The sequence below is a fragment of the Leptopilina heterotoma genome, unplaced genomic scaffold (assembly GCF_015476425.1).
Source record: "Leptopilina heterotoma isolate Lh14 unplaced genomic scaffold, ASM1547642v1 Lhet_201, whole genome shotgun sequence".
NCBI classification, from domain to species: domain Eukaryota; kingdom Metazoa; phylum Arthropoda; class Insecta; order Hymenoptera; family Figitidae; genus Leptopilina; species Leptopilina heterotoma.
In genome coordinates, this window is record NW_025110916.1 from 2,258,343 (window position 1) to 2,273,223 (window position 14,881).

The window sequence follows — 14,881 nt, forward strand, 5'->3', positions numbered from 1 at the left end:
CGACAATGATTCGAATATGCGCGGAAAGCATGTTGGATTACAAAAACGAATTTTAGACATTAATAATAGTACTTTTTATGTCCCATACTCGGGCCACAGTTTAAATTTAGTAGAAAATAATGCTGCGAGAATTTCACACGAAACTGTAAACTTTTTTAATATTGTTCAAGAAGTTTACGTTTTCTTCTCATCATCGACAAAAAAATGGTCGGTTATATGTAAATACTTGCCAAGTTTGAAATTAAAACCCTTAAGCACTACATGATGGTTCAGTAGAATCGACACTGTCAATAAACCATTGCGATTTAATTTGAATGAAATATTAGATGCCTTAGAGGAAATTTTTGAAAATGAGAACTCTGAGTGGGATTCTAACACAACTCATAAAGCACATTTGTTAACTTTGAACATTCAAACTTTTAAATTCATATGTTCTTGTATTATTTAGTTTGATGTTTTAAACGAAATTAATTGCGTAAGTAAAATAATGCAAAACCCTACACTCAATGTCAAACTATGTATGGATTTACTTGAGAAATTAATCACGCATTTTAAACAATGTTGATCTGATGAAAGTTTCGAAAAAGTATTGGAAGAAGCTCGTAAAATCGTTAATGATGTCAATTGTGAAATAAATTTTCCTCCTATCAACACAGTTTGCCAAAGAAAAAAATCTAGATTTTTCGATTATGAACAACATGATGAAATTATAGCGGATCCTAAAATTAAGTTCAAAGTATATTTCTTTCACCGAATTCTAGATCAAACACTATCTTCTTTAAATAGCAGATTTGAAAAAATTAAAAACCTATAATAAAGTGTTTGGATTTATGGACAGCAAATTGTTGACTTTACCCGATGAGCAATTGTTAAATGTTTGGCAATTTACAATTAAAGCTCACAAATGACTCTCGAAGTAAATTTGACATTGATGAGTTAGATTTGTATAATTAACTTAAAGTTTTAAAATTACATTTTTCAGATCAGCAGCTTAGTAATCCCTCTGAAATGTTAGATACAAAATTATTTAAGATCAACAATGGTACAGGAGAGATTAAATAATTTAGCAATTGTTTCGATTGAGCATGAAATTTTAGATATGTTAAGCATAAATCAATTGATTGAAGAATTTGCTTCAAAAAAAGTTAGAAAAGTAAAATTATTTTGACAATTTTTGCATCTGCTAATTTATGTTATATGTAGGTAATATGAAGGACGATGTAGAAAAATATGTCAAATTTTGGATAATAATGTGACTGGTTTTAATAAATACATTTAAGGGGGCAGTCTGGGTCTTTTGCACGTATTTTCAAGAATGTTTTTTTCATAGTGAAATTTATTTAAACATTTTAAAATTTTTTACATATTATTACACATATATTGAACTAAATAAAAAAATTTCTTTCTATATTTTTTGTTGTTAATAGCAAAGAAATGTCAATTTAAAAAAAAAATCTCGAAAATCTGGTTGACATGGATATTTGCAGTTAGAACAGAAGAAATCAAAAAATTCAAACGGATTATTAAAATATAGGTTAGTGGTTACAGCCGAAACTAAAATAAAAAATTTTCATTGAAAAATAACAAAATAACGGACTTTTTACTTTTTTAATCCTTCTTTTGAAACTAAAATTGTTTAAAAAACCGGTAAAAATTATTTAAAAATTATGATTTTAGTTCCGGCTGTAACCACTAACCTATATTTTGATAATCCGTTTGAATTTTTTGATTCCGTCTGTTCAGACTGGAGATATAATGTCAACCAGATTTTCGGGATTTTTTTTAAAGTCGACATTTCTTTGCCTATAAAAATATATTAGAATTTCAGAAATTTTTTTAATTATGAAATTTATATTCAACATTAAGGTACTCTCTCACCTCTACTGCCTGCCTGGCTGCCTGCAGGTCGTCATGGTAACACATAAGAGTAAGGGAGTCAGAAAATTCAAATTAAATGCTTTTTCTCCCTTACTCTTATTGCGCCTGCCTGCGCAAGCAGGCAGGCAGTAGAGGTGAGAGAGTACCTTTATTTTTAAAATATTTGGTAAACAATCCAGGGTAATGGGCGGCAAAATCAAAATTGCACAGGGGCACACTTTAGGCTAGCGTTAAACATTAAAGTACACTTTTTTGAAAAACGAATAACTTTTATCCATTTAGTTAGAATTTGTTTATATTTTAGTTAATAATAGTTGATTATCTAACAATTTAAAGTGCAATATTAAATAAAAATCCAAAATTTGCTCGGAAAAAAGTTAAAAAAAAATTTTATTTAATTTTTTTGGGGCATAAGCACCTCTTCGATTTTTTTGTAACTATAATATTTGGATTCGTTATCTTCTCTAGAATTTTATGCAAAAAAATCCCTGGAGACTTTAAAACTAACCGAAATATCGAAATTTTTTGTCTCGAGGTGCACATATATCGATCTCGCGTAAACACGCCTGAGATATGCATCTAGAGACAGGAACTTGATGCTTGAGCATAAAAGCATAATTTTTAAAAATTTTGTCTAGTGTTAAGATTCGCATAAAAAAGTATTATTGATGATAAATAATTGCAATTTGCAAAAGCATTGAAAAGCATAATTTAGTCCTCAAAGCAGCATAATCCATTCTGAGCATATATGCCGCATAATTTTGCAATTCGGGTCATAATTTTTATTCAAAAATCTTTGTTTTTAACTAAATTAACGATATTATTCAAATAATATCGTGTATTCAATATATCAAATAATATTGCAGCATTTTTGTAATTCCACTGAAAATCAGTTAAAAATGATTAAAATATTAGTCATTTTTTCTAATTGGTCATTTAAAAAATTACTGGAAATTTCTGTCATACATATTGAAAATTTCAGTTATTTTTTAATTGTCCAATCAGTAAAAAATGAATAAAATTTCAATCATTTTTAACTGATTTTCAGTGAAATTTCACTGATTCAGTTTTCGAGAGTATTCTAGCAATACAAACACTGAATTCAATTTGTCTTTATAAAAGCATTAAACTGTTTTAATTGAACACAATTTTTCATTTTCTAAATATTTCTTACTTTCATGCAATCCTGTTTCTAATATTATTAAATAATATGTAAAATTTTTATTCTTTCTTATTTCAATGGCTTAATTTAAAATTTATTCGATTTACTTATTAATATTGAGCGTAAGTTTAAATTTCTTAAGGTCAAAGCATAATTAAAGCATAAGTTAACACTTTTAAGAGTTTTTGAAGAGCATATTTTGTCTTGTCGAAAAGCAAAAAGTTCCTTAATGCATCAAACGTTCTTAAGCATGAATTATTTATCGCATTCTAATTTTTTTGTTAATTTTCAGTAAAAAGGGTAGGTTTTAAAATCAAGTTTTGCAATTATAAGTTTGTTTTTAAACAATTTTAAATCTCAAAATGTGTATGTAATATATTAGGGGCAAATTTTTTTAAGTGTACCAATGTCAAAATTGCAAGTTGTTGGATAGAGATAATATTTTCACAGCATTTAGTACTATGAATGAGTAGGGTGGACTAAGTGCAGTTGTTACAATTTTGATAAAAACAGTTACTGTAATTAGAGTTTAACTCCAATTTGTTTGGTCAAACGATTAAATCAAAGGTAGGTATGTTATCTAGTTTTAAAAGGCCATAATTGATTTAGCTCTATATCTATTATTATTTAATTAACTAGAAGCATTTGAGTGACAGCGTTTAAATTGTAACAACTGCACAAAGTGAATGTCGGTTGTTACAATACCAAAAATCATCTATAAAATTTCTAAATTGAAAACAAATAATTTTTATAACCATTTTTATTAATTATTTATAATTTTTGGCTCAACGAAATAGTACGTGACAGTTCCATAGAGATGGCAGCATTAATATTGTTTCGAAATAAAACAAACTTAAAAAAGTTTTTTTTACTTTATTATATAAAAGCTACGATTTTTTTTAGAAAACTCACTGTTCATATTTATACAAATCTTCAACCCCCTCCCCTTTCTACAATTTTTTATAAAATTTCATAATACTTGAAGGTTTTAACTACTCATTCATAGTACTAAATGCTGTAAAAATATTAGCCACTTATACATTACATACACATTTTGAGATTTAAAATTGTTAAACAAACTTATAATTTTGCAAAACTGTAATTTAAGACCTTCCTTTTTCACTAAAAATTAACAAAAAAAAATTAGAATACGAAAATTCATGCTTAAAAACGTTTAGTGCATATCTCAGGCGTGTTTACGCGAGATCGATATCTGTGCACCTCGAGACAAAAAATTCGATACTTCGGTTAGTTTTAAAGTCTCCAGGGATTTTTTTGCATAAAATTCTAGAGAAGATAACGAATCTAAATATTATAGTTACAAAAAATCAAAGAGGTGCTTATGCCCCAAAAAAATGAAATAAAATTTTTTTTTTACTTTTTTCCGAGCAAATTTTGGATTTTTATTTAATATTGCACTTAAAATTGTTAGATAATCAACTATTATTACCTGAAATATAAACAAATTCTAACTAAATGGATAAAAGTTATTCGCTTTTCAAAAAAAATGTAAGCGGATTATATTGTCTAAAAAAATCATCTATGCAAAATTTAACCTTTCGCCCCAGTCTCCCCTACACACTTTAGAAATCAAGTTTGATTAGAAACGTCTTTTCGATGTTTTTAAAAGTTTTGGCGGCGCGACGGTACGTTGAACCCTTTGCCAGTGAATTGGTTAAGGCAGTAGTCTCCTTTATAGGCTTAAAAAAATCGACTTTTTTATTTTGTCTTAAATCTATTCCAAAACTATCCAATATGTCTTTTAAATTTTAGAGGCCAATTTGACATATTTTCTAAGGTAGAACAGATTTTCTGACCGATCGTCGAGCACGTGTGAATGCTCGAGCAGACCCCAAAGCGTGCGCTCCGCCCTTCATGCGTTTTATTGTTTACCTAACCTTGTATCATCTTGTATACACCTAAAAAGGTGTATACACACACTCGAAATTCGAACGAAGCGTTTAATTCGCTTGTGTGGCGCCTAAACCCAAAACACGTCAATTTCGGCTCTAAAATCGTAAAAGTAGCGGCAAATTTGGCTGTAGGCATTTTTAACGAGGCCTATGCATCTGTGCTGACCACTATGCAGCTGCTCGATATTGTTATCGGGCAGCAATGCAAAAATTTTGCCGATAATATCGATGCGGAGTGTATAACGAGGAAAAAACGGCGCTCGTCATTTTCGAGTAAGGAGGCTCGAACAGCTCGACGGGAAGAAAATCTTTAACAAAATGAGTTCTTCGAGGAAGAGGAAGGACGGGGGACGACCATCACTGGACACAATTAACCGTAAACCGTAAAGCTCAAGAACGGTTGTGTTACAGGAAGGGCCTGTCTTCTGGACGACCCGTCCCCGGGGTGAGGCTCGAATGGAGGTATCTTGAACGAGACTCTGAGATACCAGGCGAACTTTCAGATATAATTTAGCCTTTTCCTTAAATAGAGGCTCTTTAAGGATTGACCTTTCTTTCCTCTTTTCTCGTGGAACCATAATTGATACTACAGAAATTGATAAAAATAAAACCACACACGTGAGCGTCGAAGAGCCCTTTTTGGGGGATCACGATGCTGGCGATTAAGGTGTGGACGCGACAGAGGGGACCGCGAGTCAGTCTTAAATATGTCTGCTTCCGGGATCCACTGTATGTAGATTAACTTGCATCATTGTAAAGGAGCTTCGGCGATTCTACCCAGGATTTTTGCATGGATGCAGGCAGAAGAACCTTTGTTCAAGAACCTTGGGTTTACAAGGGTAAGATTAGAGGTCTAAGTGGCTGTGGGGTGCTAGTTAGTTCCCCACAGGAACCAGTTCCAAGGGCTTGTCTGATCTATAAAGGTCTAGATGCTTTCCCTCTATTGGAATTAACTACCAGGGACTTAGTTGTTGTTAAGGCTAAGTACTTAGAAAAGAACGGAAATAAAAGGGAGGTTGTAGTAGCTTCCGCATATTTTCCGGGATGGGGGGATGACCCCGCACCACCTAAAGAGGTGGAGAAGTTGGTAGATTACTGTCAACGCCAAGGTCTCCCTTTGATAATAGGTTGTGATGCCAATGCGCACCATGTCGTATGGGGCAGCACTGACATTAACGACAGAGGCAGAAGACTTTTAGATTTTCTGATAGATACAGATTTAGATATTTTAAATCAGGGTAATGACCCGACTTTCTTTACTGTTAACAGAAAAGAGGTGTTGGATATTACGATCTGTTCCAAGTCTTTTTGTGATGGCGTGAGGGACTGGAGAGTGACTGATGAAGATTCCCTCTCGGACCACAGGCTTATTACGTTTAGATTGGAATCGAAGGATCGGGAACAGGAGTGGGGACGTAATCCTAGGAGTACTGACTGGGCTTCATACATTGAAAACCTCAAGACCTCCACGGCATGCATCCCCACTTCGTATGGAACGCGGTAGGAGCTGGAACTTGCAGCGGAATACCTGTGAGATTCTATTATCTGCTCCTTTGAAAGAAACTGTGTAGCTAAGAAAATGGGCTCCAATGGAAGTAGTAAATGGTGGACCCCCCGTTTGGAGGAACATAGGAAAACAGTAAGAAAGCTTTTCAATAAAGCCAAAAAACGTAGGCATCAGCGAGCATGGGATGAATATCATACTGCTCGCGATTCTTACAAGAAAGAAGTAGAGAGGGCAAGGAGTGTCAGCTGGAGAAGTTTTTGCGAGGGAATCGAGAGGGTACCAGAAGAATCAAGACTTCATAAAGTACTAGCTCGAGACCTAATGGCAAAATTAACTACTATTAAGCTGCCTAATGGGCAGTATGCCCAGGATAAAAGGGAGTGTATAAAGCACCTGATGGAGGTAAACTTCCCGGACTTTAGAGAAGGTTCGGAAAACAGCCATGGCATAGGACCAGGTAGAAACCGAGGATATCTGAAACACTGGAAACTAGCAGCCAGGGTCGTAACTCCGGAAGGGATTGATTGGGCAATAAGCACTATCAAACCATTTAAGGCTTTAGGGGGGGACGGTATATATCCGGTTCTTTTGCAAAAGGTATTGGAGTGTATTAGAGTACCCCTGTGTAAAATTATGAGAGCGTGTATATCTCTTGGTTACACACCGGAGTCTTGGAAAAAGACGAGGGTTGTGTTTATTCCGAATGCCGGTCGGTCAGGGTATACTGCGGCGAAGGACTTAAGGCCAATCAGCTTAACTTCTTTTATATTAAAGACGTTAGAGAAACTGGTGGATAATTTTATTAGGCAGGAATGTCTTAGAGATCATATCCTACATCAGGGACAGCATGCATATAGAGCAGGCTTCTCAGTTAAAACAGCCCTTCATTCAGCAGTAGGTAGAATAGAGGGACAAATCAGCAGTGGTGGCTATGCGGTTGGTACCTTTCTTGATATCGAAGGTGCCTTCCCTAACACCTCTAGCAAAGCTATCTGTAGGGCAGCCAGGATGCGAGGTGTGCCCGAGCCGCTAGTTAAGTGGATCGACAGCATGCTTCGCGAAAGGGCCCTTGAAGCAGAGTATGGTGAGGCTAAGGTAACAGGCCTGACAAGGCCAAAAAAATCAAAAGGGTGCCCACAAGGAGGAGTCCTCTCTCCTCTATTGTGGTGCTTAGTGGAAGATGAGTTAATTAGAAACCTCAATAGCCAGGGATATTATACGCAAAGTTATGCGGATGATTTCCTTATAATTATAAGAGGGCACTCAATTGAGACCCTCTTAGAACTTACGGAACGTGCACTTAAGATTGTCAAGGATTGGTGCAATCTGACTGGACTTTCTGTAAACCTAGAGAAAACGAATATAGTAGTTTTTACAAGAAAATATAAGGTATCGAGTTTGAAGAAACCGATATTTTATGGAAAAGAAATTTCTTTTTCTGAATCGGCTAAGTATCTGGGAGTAATCCTGGACAAAAAGTTGATTTGGAAGGAACATTTTGAATATCAGTATAGAAGGTTCTGTACTGCTTTTTGGACGTGTAGAAGGGCGATAGGGTCATCGTGGGGACTAAGGCCTAATATGGTCAACTGGCTCTATCAAATGATCTTAAAACCCAGGTTTCTTCACGCGGTGGTTGTTTGGTGGTCTAGGACTCAACTGATAACGGTTAAAGAGAAACTGAATCAACTGCAAGCAATGATTTTCAGGGGTATTACAGGAGCTATGAGAACCACGCCAACAGCTGCGTTGGGATTCATGCTAGCCGAAGTACCTCTGCATATTGCCGCGGTGAAAAAGGCGGCTCTTACTATGAGCAGGTTAAGGAGAGGTTCTCATTGCAAAGGCCAAAATAAACACAAACTTTGACAATTTTTTGCAAAGAACGGCTATGACTTAGCGATGTAGTTCTTTTTTCTAAATAAAGATACATTCTTGAACTTTCAAAACATATATTTCATTTTTAAAAAAATGCAAAATGGCGGCCAATATGGCGCATCTAGAAAATAATGTTTTTTTAAATATGGAAAACGGTGGGCATTCTACACTGCGCAATTTTTAGTCTAAAACAAAAACTCAAAATTTTTTATAAAGATGACATCCTAAAGAATAGGTTATACCTATAAAATAGTTAAAAAGTTAACAAAATGAAAAAATGGCGGACACATTTTTAAAAAAACTGCGTTTTTGCATTATTTTTCTATATTTGACCTCTTGTAAAAATCTCTATTGTTAACAATTTTACCATATTATAGGTATAACCCCAGTAGAATTTAGTTACCTTTAATTAGCCGCAAACCCGAAGTTGATTGACTAAATAGTTTAGACGCTACGATGCCCACCAGTTTGAAAAATCTTGTTTCGAGAAAAACGCGTTTAAAGTTTGAGAAACATTTTTGTGCAATAATTAAATTCTTTCCAATTCTTTGTTCAATTTGCGTATTTGATAAATATCTATAGGTATTTAGGGTCACTCTTTACGATTCTGAGGTCAGATTTGCAAAATTTTTAAAAATCGATTCGATTTGCCTGACATTTGTTATTCAGTGATCGGGACGCCGGTGAGTTCAAGACTTCATAAGAACGAAAATATTCTTCGGATCAAAAAATCGCTATACACACATATTCTACATATATATAGCTTTCAAAAAATACAATAAAAAAGAAATAAATTTTTTTGATTCCCGCAATGAGAACCTCCCCTTAACTGCGCAGGGAAGGTGAAAGGTTGGTGGTATACACACCAAGCTTCCACGCTCAATTCTATCAATACCAGAATTAAGTATGGTGCAAGATAGAATGATCAAGAGGGTGAAATTTAAACCCTGCTTTAAGATCATTACACCTTCCAGAATGGACTGGAAGAAAGGTTTTCCACTTGGGGACGAAGTCTGGTATACAGACGGCTCCAAGATGGACTGCGGTGCAGGCTTAGGAATTTATAGAAAAACTGGCTGCATTAAAGTGGCTGAGTCACTAGGACAATATGCCACGGTCTGGCAGACAGAGGTCTGTGCGATTTCAACTTGCGCCCAAATATCCATTCGAAATGGAACAAAGGGCAAGAGAATAAGTATTTGTGTAGATAGTCAGGCGGCCTTAGGGGCTCTGAAAAATCCCACAATAGAATCAAAACTCGTCTGGGAATGCCGCAGCGTACTAGATGAGTTGGGTTCAGCAAATAAACTTTCATTGATTTGGGTACCGGGTCACTCGGGAATCAAGGGTAATGAAAGAGTACACGTCTTGACGAAAATCGGTTTCGAGACGGAATTTATAGGTCCTGAACCAGCAGTGGCAATAATGCCGTGCTTGGTTAAGGGAGCCATAGAAACACGGTGCGCCTTAACTAAAATTAAATAAAAAGGTCTTACACCTAAAAAATTAGTAGAGTTTCTGAATTTACAATGTTCATAGATGAGAAAAATTAAAAAACTAAAATAATCTGTGGAGAGATTTTCAAATAAATAAACTTTGGACATTTTTGCGAACGAAGTACGTTATTTTGGAAAATATGGCATTGTTTATTTATATGAATAGAAAGGAAAAAATTATATAATCATAATTTTTAAGTGGTAATTCTATTAAACTTTTATTATTTTAACACTTTAGTACTAATAAAATATAAAAATGTAACATAGTTTAATTATAATTACATCAATTTAAACATGTGAAGCATTATATCTACAAACAGCGCTGAAAAGGTGTTTAGGGTAATCCGGGTGATTTTTTTATGTGGGAGAAAAATAACTAAATTTTCTATTTTTTACATAATGTTTATTTTTTATGGCAAAATTAATCATTTTCAAATAATTAATTTCTATAAACCCTCGTTCGGTTGTATTTCAACTTATTTGTTTTTATTTATTTAAATATTTATTTATATCAAATATGCAATTATTTTTTATAATTAATTATTTTAAATTACTCTCTAAATCTGAATTTGTAGTTTTCTACTAATGAAATAGTGCGAATTCGTTTACAAATTAAATAAGTAACTGTTTTTTCCAATTTTTAGTAGTTTTTTACTAATTGCTAGTAGAAAATTACTAAATTAATTAGTATAACGTATTTTTTACTATTTCAAATTAGTAAATTTTCTACTAATAATTAGTTTAAAAAACTACTAAAAATTAGTAAAAACAGTTAGTAATTCAATTAGTCAACGAATTCGCACTATTTCATTAGTAGAAAACTACTAATTCAGATTTAGAAAGTAAATTAAAATAATTAATTATGAAAAATAATTGCATATTTGATATAAATAAATATTTAAATAAATGAAAACAAATAAGTTGAAATACAACTAAACGAGGGTTTATAGAAATTATTTATTTGCAAATGTTTAATTTTGCCATAAAAAAAAAACATTATTTAAAAAATAGAAAAATTTAGTTATTTCTCTCCCATATAAAAAATCTTTATATGGAGTCCGTACATTTTGATTTCCTAAAGTCTTCCTGGAAAATGAATAAGGTTGCTGCGAATCACCCGGATTATCCTAAACACCTTTTGAGCGCTGTTTGTAGATATAATGCTTCACATGTTTAAATTGATGTAATTATAATTAAATTATGTTACAATTTTATATTATATTACTACTAAAATGTTAACATAATAAAAGTTTAATAGAATTACCACTTAAAAATTATTATTATATAATTTTCTCCTTTCTATTCATATAAATAAACAATGCCATATTTTCCAAAATATCGTACTTCACGTGCAAAAATGTTCAAAGTGGATTTATTTCAAAATCATTCCACCGATTATTTTAGTTTTTTGATTTTTTTCATCTGTGAACATTGTAAATTCAGAAACTCTACTAATTTTCTAGGTGTAAGACCTTTTTATTTAATTTTAGTTAAGGCGCACCGTGGAAAGATGGGGTCAAAAGGAACATGAGAAGTATTGGGCGAACGTTGGGGTGGGAAGGCAAGCGAAAACTCTGTTGGGGCTAGCACTCAACAAGAGGCGAGCGAGCGATCTCCTAAAACTCGATAAGATTAGAGTTTGAACCGTTGTTCGTCTACTTACGGGTCATGGACTATTGAATTACCATCAGCATAAAATAGGCAGACAAGTTTCACCTATGTGCAGACTATGTGGGGAGAGTAACGAAACTTCGACTCACATATTATCAGAATGCCCATCGTTAGCTAGGATCAGGCTATCTAGCTGGGGTCAAGCAATTATTGACCCTAAGCAGGTGAGCAACCTATCGATAGAAGAGATACTGGACTTCTGGAGAAGAACAGGACTCTAAGGGGTTGCTATAAACGAGCGAGCTGGAGTCTGGTACAATGGGTTTTATAACCTAGGTGCTTACTTTCCCCTCTTGAGGAAAATCCAGCTCGATCTCGGTTGTTAGATTAGATTAGAATATGTCTTGTACTGAAGAGCTGTCATTTCTTAACAGATATTCTTCTCTTTAAATGAAAGAAAAATATTTAATTTTTTATTTGTATAAGAGCCACTAAATCAAGGATACATAAATAAACCACTTTGGGATAATATATAATAATCAACTCTTGGTCAGGGTTATATATGGTTATATATACCATATATTAAATATATATATATGGAGTCTCGTTCAAGCTACGGTCGAGGACAGTCATGTTTACAAGCGCTCTGTAATTCTGTTGAGTGAACTTGTAATTCTGTTGATTGAACTTGTACTATTTTAATATAATTAAATTCTGTGCAATTGTACACTTTATTTGTGAATAAGCTTATGCTTAAATCCCATGATCGTCATCTTCTTTTTTTCGTTCCTTTTTGTGTCAGTGCAGAGTCAGTTACTCTCAGTGAACATGGATAGTGATCTTGCAAGTGGAATTGCACAACTATCGACTGAGATAAAGTCGTTAACTGCTTCACAAGCTAAATTATTTGTGGATGTAAACGCATCCTGCGCGGCTTTAGATGAGGTGTCCAGAAAGCTGAACTCTTTTACGGATAAAATTAACTCTATTGAATGCGATTTCGAGTTTTTCAAACGTAAGGAAAGAGCGAAGAATATTCTAATTTTCAATTTACTGGACAACGATAAAAACAATAAGCATTTATTCTCTATTGTTGCCTCGACCTTTATTGATGTGTTGGTTTATTGATACCAGATTTAGCCTTGAAATAGGTATATTGACTAGGAAAAATAATGGGCAATCGTCCCATTATAGTTAAATTTATCTCTAATTGCTGGGTCAAGACAGTATTCACTAAAGTGACACTATTTTGCAGCCTTAATATCTCTATAGCGAATGATCGCTCCCTCCAGGAGTGAGAACCGAGGAAAGCTCTGCTGAACCGGATTTATATTCTTAAAAATTCAGGAATCTCTGCTATAATAAGAAATTCTGCCATCTATGTTGACGGTAACCGATTGCGAGATGACGATCCTGGATCCTCTTAAAATTGCAAGCAGTTAGCCAACACTGCAGAAAAAGAGAAAACAGATGAAGATTTCGTTTTGAAAAAAGGGAATAAACCGGGCCGCAAAAAAATGTCCTACAGTAGAGGAGACTCCTAATAAATTAATGGACCACTTCCTCAAGAATGTAGTAGATACACCTAAAACTTCGAAGTCCAACAGAGAACTTCGTTCTCAGAAACCCTAACGTCTCGACAGTCCATATGCTGACTACAGTTTCAACCACTCTTCTCGATTGTTACATGCAGATCTTAATGGCATTATTTTCTGGAACCTACATGGCGCTGAGAATTTGGACGACATACGGAATACCTTCAGAGAGGGGGACATTCTGTACCTATGTGAAACCTGGGCGGAGTCCGCTAACACCCTCTCAGCACGATTTTCCGGGGATCTGCGAGTTTTCTGTTCGCCAGCTGTGAGGTCAGTAAGGAGGGGGAGAGCTAGTGGGAGAATCGCGATAGTGCTAAGTGGGAAATTTTATACAGCTGACTTACTAGTAACTAAACAGGAGTATATTATTCTACATGTAAAACTCAAATCGTCTATCTTTCATTCTATGTGCGGTATACCTTTCTCCTAACAACGACATTGCGCTTTTCCTCGAGGAATTTTTTTGTCTGATTAATAATATTCGCTCAGTTTTCCCGCACTTTCCTTTTTTTATCGGATGTGATTTCAATTGTAGAATTGCCACCCTCAGCTCTCTTAATAATAATATTGTTTATCCTAACGCTTTTTTCCCGCTAACCGTTCTATGCTTGATAATTATAATAATTTTAGAGAAAGAATTCGTTTAAGCTTGCGTTTAGAGATTCTGACTTAAATAATTTTAGAGATAAATTAAGATGGAAAAACGAAGTGTCGCTGTTAAATGGGGATATTAATGAAATAAATAATATTTTAATTTCTACAATCAAAAATACAGCTGTGGGATTAAATATGTTTTTATTAGAGGTGTGCAAAAAGCTCGAATAGCCGAGCCGAGCCGGGCCGCAATTTTTTCGAGCCGAGCCCGAGCCGGGCTCGATGTACCAGGTACCCGAAATTTTCGAGTACCCGAATTAACTCGAGTACTCGAATATTTCGGGTACTCGAATAAATTCGGGTACCCGAAATTTTCAAGTACTTGATTTAATTCGAGCTTTTAAATTAAAAATTTTTTTTTTTAAATTTAATTAACAATTAACTGCATCGGCTCGAACTGCATAGGCTCGGCTCGGCTCAGTTTGAAAAATGAAAAGCTCGAAAATACCCGTTCGAGCTTCGAGCTTTTTGCACACCTCTAGTTTTTATCTACATCTCGTAAGTCAGGAATTGTTACACGTAACAAACCCTGGTTCGATGAGGATTGCCGTAAAATGAAAAATCACACTCGTTCATTGTACCATTTATATAAAAACGCAGACTTCAACGTTATCGCGGGTGATTCTTATAGAGCAGCGGAAATGTCTTATAAACGAATGATTGTTGCGAAGAGAAGATTGTACGATAAACATCATTCAGAGGAGCTGGCTGCGGCTAGATGCTCTTCAAAGTTTTGGTCTATAATAAATAAATTCCGTCAATTTCCGAAACCTAATAATAGTATTAACAGCATCACTTGGCAGGAGTATCTCCGGGACGCTTTCCCCGTCCTTGAGCCATGCAGTCCATTGCCGAGGGTTATGATATCTCATCCCTTGCTCGATGGTTGTGTGACTGTGTCTGAGATCTCGGCTAGTTTAAATAATGTAAGGACGCGAAATCACCGGGGTGTGACGGGGTTGGTTATGATTTTCTTAAGATGTTTCCGGAAAATTGGGTGATTTTTTTTAGAGATACGTTTAATAAAATTTTATGTACGAAAAAGGTTCCGAATTCCTGGGGCAAAATTAAAATCTTAATGCTACATAAGAAGGGTGACGAAACCTTAGTCGATAATTATAGACCAATTGTTTTGATTAACTGTATCGCCAAACTATTTACTCAGATACTCTCACAGAGACTTG

At 34.4% G+C, this 14,881-nt stretch overlaps 1 protein-coding gene across 1 annotated transcript; it reads left to right on the forward strand.

The window, feature by feature from the left end:
• Positions 1 to 5,743: 5,743 nt before the first annotated feature.
• Positions 5,744 to 6,457, forward strand: LOC122501127. Its single transcript, XM_043610401.1, has one exon. The coding sequence runs from the start codon at positions 5,744 to 5,746 to the stop codon at positions 6,455 to 6,457; it is 714 nt and encodes a 237-aa protein (XP_043466336.1).
• Positions 6,458 to 14,881: the final 8,424 nt, after the last annotated feature.

Bases quoted from the DNA above. Each gene is read 5' to 3' on its own strand.
- LOC122501127 (XM_043610401.1), top strand. From the start codon at position 5,744: ATGGATGCAGGCAGAAGAACCTTTGTTCAAGAACCTTGGGTTTACAAG.